Genomic DNA, 3,044 nt, shown 5'->3' with positions numbered 1-3,044 from the left:
GGGGGGGGGTTCCATGTGGGCCTCTCGGGCACCGCCTCATATGTATCTTTTTCCCAAAAAATCATTAAATATTCCAAAACTAACAAAAACATTTTATGGAATTTTCGGAGTCGGTTTACTTACCGTATCATATACCTATTCCTTTTTCAGAATTTCGGAGTCTTCCGAAAGGTTTTTTCTATGTACTCTTCCGGTGTAATTACTTGAATAACATCGGAATCAATGTTAATGGGATTACCTGCAATATAATGTTTAAGTCGTTGCCCATTAACTATCTTGGATTTATTTCCTTCAACATTATTTATCTTTTTCTAGCCATCAATGTTATTTATCTTGATAGCTCCGTAATGGAAAACTTTTTCAATGCCATATGGGCCTTCCCATTTAGAAATTGCGAGAAATTTGAAAATTAGTGAACCATTCAATTTTGTGAACATTATATAAATATGTGATGTTTTTGAATTAGTGGACATTTCAATTTTTTCTGCTTTTTTTTTTCAAACTTGTGAACATTTTTTCTATCTGCGAACTATTTTTTGAATTAGTGAACTTTTTCCAAATATGCCAACATTTTTAAATCCACAATTTTTTTTGAAATGGCAATCAGTTTTCATATTCGCGATTTGTTTGAATTAACAATTTTTAATACATGAACTTTTTGAATCCACGGATACTTTTTCTACTCTGCATGAACGTTTTTTCAAATTCATGAACACCTTTCAAATATACAGACAATTTTGAATCTGTGAACATATTTTCAATCTACAATCTTTTCTATTTTGCGTGAATTTTTAAATTCATAAATATTTTTAAGTTCACAAACATTTTTTGAATTCATGTTTTTAGTTTGCCTTTTCCCGAATCTACGGATATGTTTTGAATTCGCAAACATTTTTATGATTTTTTCGTTTTTAATAAAACCGGTAAAGCCATGAGAGAAAACCAGGAAAAAGAAAAGGTAAACCGGTGAAAGAAGGTTAAAAAACAAGAATGTTCCCAAATTAGGAAAGGACCAAAAGAGTGAAAACCAAAGTGAAAAAACCAGAGTTTTTTATTTTAGCGAGCGGTGCGAGGCTTGTGTGCTCGCTCGTGTGCTCGCGGTCCTCTACCTCGTGGCTGCCTGTAGCGATACATAGCGCTGCCCGTCAGAAATCCAAAACCATTCTCGCGGTCGCGCGCTCCGTAATCAGCGCGCGGTTCCGGCTTTTCCGTTCCCGCCCGTATCTTTTCGCCAGGAACGGCGATCCGCGCCGAAACGCATCCCGCCCGTCCACAAAAAACAGCGCCGAACGCATCGCACGGTTCCACGTCACCGATCACCAATCAGCGCGCACCTCCCCTCTGTATAAACCCAGCAGCACCGCCCCTCACTACCTCTCATCTCGCTCTAAATTCCCCACCTTCTTCCAGCACTCACGAGTCACAGCCCACCAGCGAAGCCCCCAACCCCGATCAGCCTCAGCAGCGATGGCCCCCAAGGCGGAGAAGAAGCCGGCGGCGAAGAAGCCCGCGGAGGAGGAGCCGACGACGGAGAAGGCCGAGAAGGCCCCGGCGGCGAAGAAGCCCAAGGCCGAGAAGCGGCTGCCGGCGGGCAAGACCGCCTCCAAGGAGGGCGGCGAGAAGAGGGGCCGCAAGAAGGGCAAGAAGAGCGTCGAGACCTACAAGATATACATCTTCAAGGTTCTCAAGCAGGTCCACCCCGACATCGGCATCTCCTCCAAGGCCATGTCCATCATGAACTCCTTCATCAACGACATCTTCGAGAAGCTCGCCGGCGAGGCCGCCAAGCTCGCCCGCTACAACAAGAAGCCCACCATCGCCTCCCGGGAGATCCAGACCTCCGTCCGCCTCGTCCTCCCCGGCGAGCTCGCCAAGCACGCCGTCTCCGAGGGCACCAAGGCCGTCACCAAGTTCACCTCCTCTTAGATCGCTAGTTTCTGGCAGTGCTTGGAGTTACCTGGTGTTGACTCGTTTGTCTGAATCTAGAAGTGTTGGTGATGAATGAAATTTGTTGGATGCTCTTGGGAAGCTCTAATCTGGAATAGAAATGTGCACTTCCTGCTATGTGACTTGTTTCGTAACCTGAATTAATGATATATTTACATCTGGATTATAGTTGTACTCCTGTTTAAGTATCTTTACCACTTGATGCGTGTTTGATAGGTTGAGTCAGTTCATCCTCGTTGTTTTGCATGACATATTTCAGTACTGCTTTGCTTGCTTTCTGATTAAGGAATGGCGCATGAACTTTCAGGGTGCTATAGTGGTCATTGCTTTTGGTAGAGCAATAATGGTCAGAAATCAGAAAGTTCAGCCACCCTTAATTTTGGTAGAGCAATAGTGGTCATTGCTTTTGTTTCATTATACATTAGCACTTTATTTAGTTTACAGAAATCTGTTAATGTTACTGAATTTCCACGGCAGTTTTGTAAGTCAAAGGAGATTATACATTTGCTCTGCAGTTTTTGGCACAACAGGTTGCAGAGTGATCTGCAAGGGCGCCGTGTTTCTCAAGTACGTACTGAACATTGTTGTTGTCTATGTGCAAAGATATGATCATATGGCAAATTCGCTAGTAGCTAACCCAATCAATGACGACATATATACCACATCGATTTCTGGGATCTCGAGGGATAAGATTGGGATAAAAATAGAGAACATAGTTAGTTGCCTGTTGAGCGTCAACCAACGTGCTAGTTACCCGCTGAAGACAGATTACTCTCAAGTCTTAACTAGCAAATGTACAGATGGGTTGCCGATTACTGTTTAGTAAACTGTTACCAATGTACTCCCTCCGTATCAAAATATAAGACGTTTTTTGACACTGTTTTGATAGAGGGAGTAGTACTGTTTTGGCTATTAGTTCTTTTTTTCAAACCATGCATGAGGGCTGATTATGATATATTAAGATAAAAAAAGGCACAAAGAGGTTCATCTACAGGACACACTACTCAGATCACAGGCCAACAACGACCACATGGCTCATCTGCAGGGTACAATAATGCTTTTGTAGTAGTGCAAATTTCCAGATTAATGATCTGCTG

General features: G+C 42.9%; 1 protein-coding gene across 1 annotated transcript; it reads left to right on the top strand.

Annotated features, from left to right (window-relative positions):
- The first annotated feature begins 1,367 nt into the window (after positions 1-1,367).
- Positions 1,368-2,064, top strand: LOC119276594 (histone H2B.1-like). The gene has a single exon (XM_037557715.1). It carries the CDS (start codon positions 1,468-1,470, stop codon positions 1,924-1,926), a length of 459 nt encoding a protein of 152 aa, XP_037413612.1. The 5' UTR covers positions 1,368-1,467; the 3' UTR covers positions 1,927-2,064.
- Positions 2,065-3,044: the final 980 nt, after the last annotated feature.

This window comes from Triticum dicoccoides, chromosome 1A (genome assembly GCF_002162155.2).
Source record: "Triticum dicoccoides isolate Atlit2015 ecotype Zavitan chromosome 1A, WEW_v2.0, whole genome shotgun sequence".
NCBI lineage: Eukaryota > Viridiplantae > Streptophyta > Magnoliopsida > Poales > Poaceae > Triticum > Triticum dicoccoides.
Note: the sequence above shows the minus strand (reverse complement) of the source record. Positions and strands in the feature narration are given on the sequence as shown.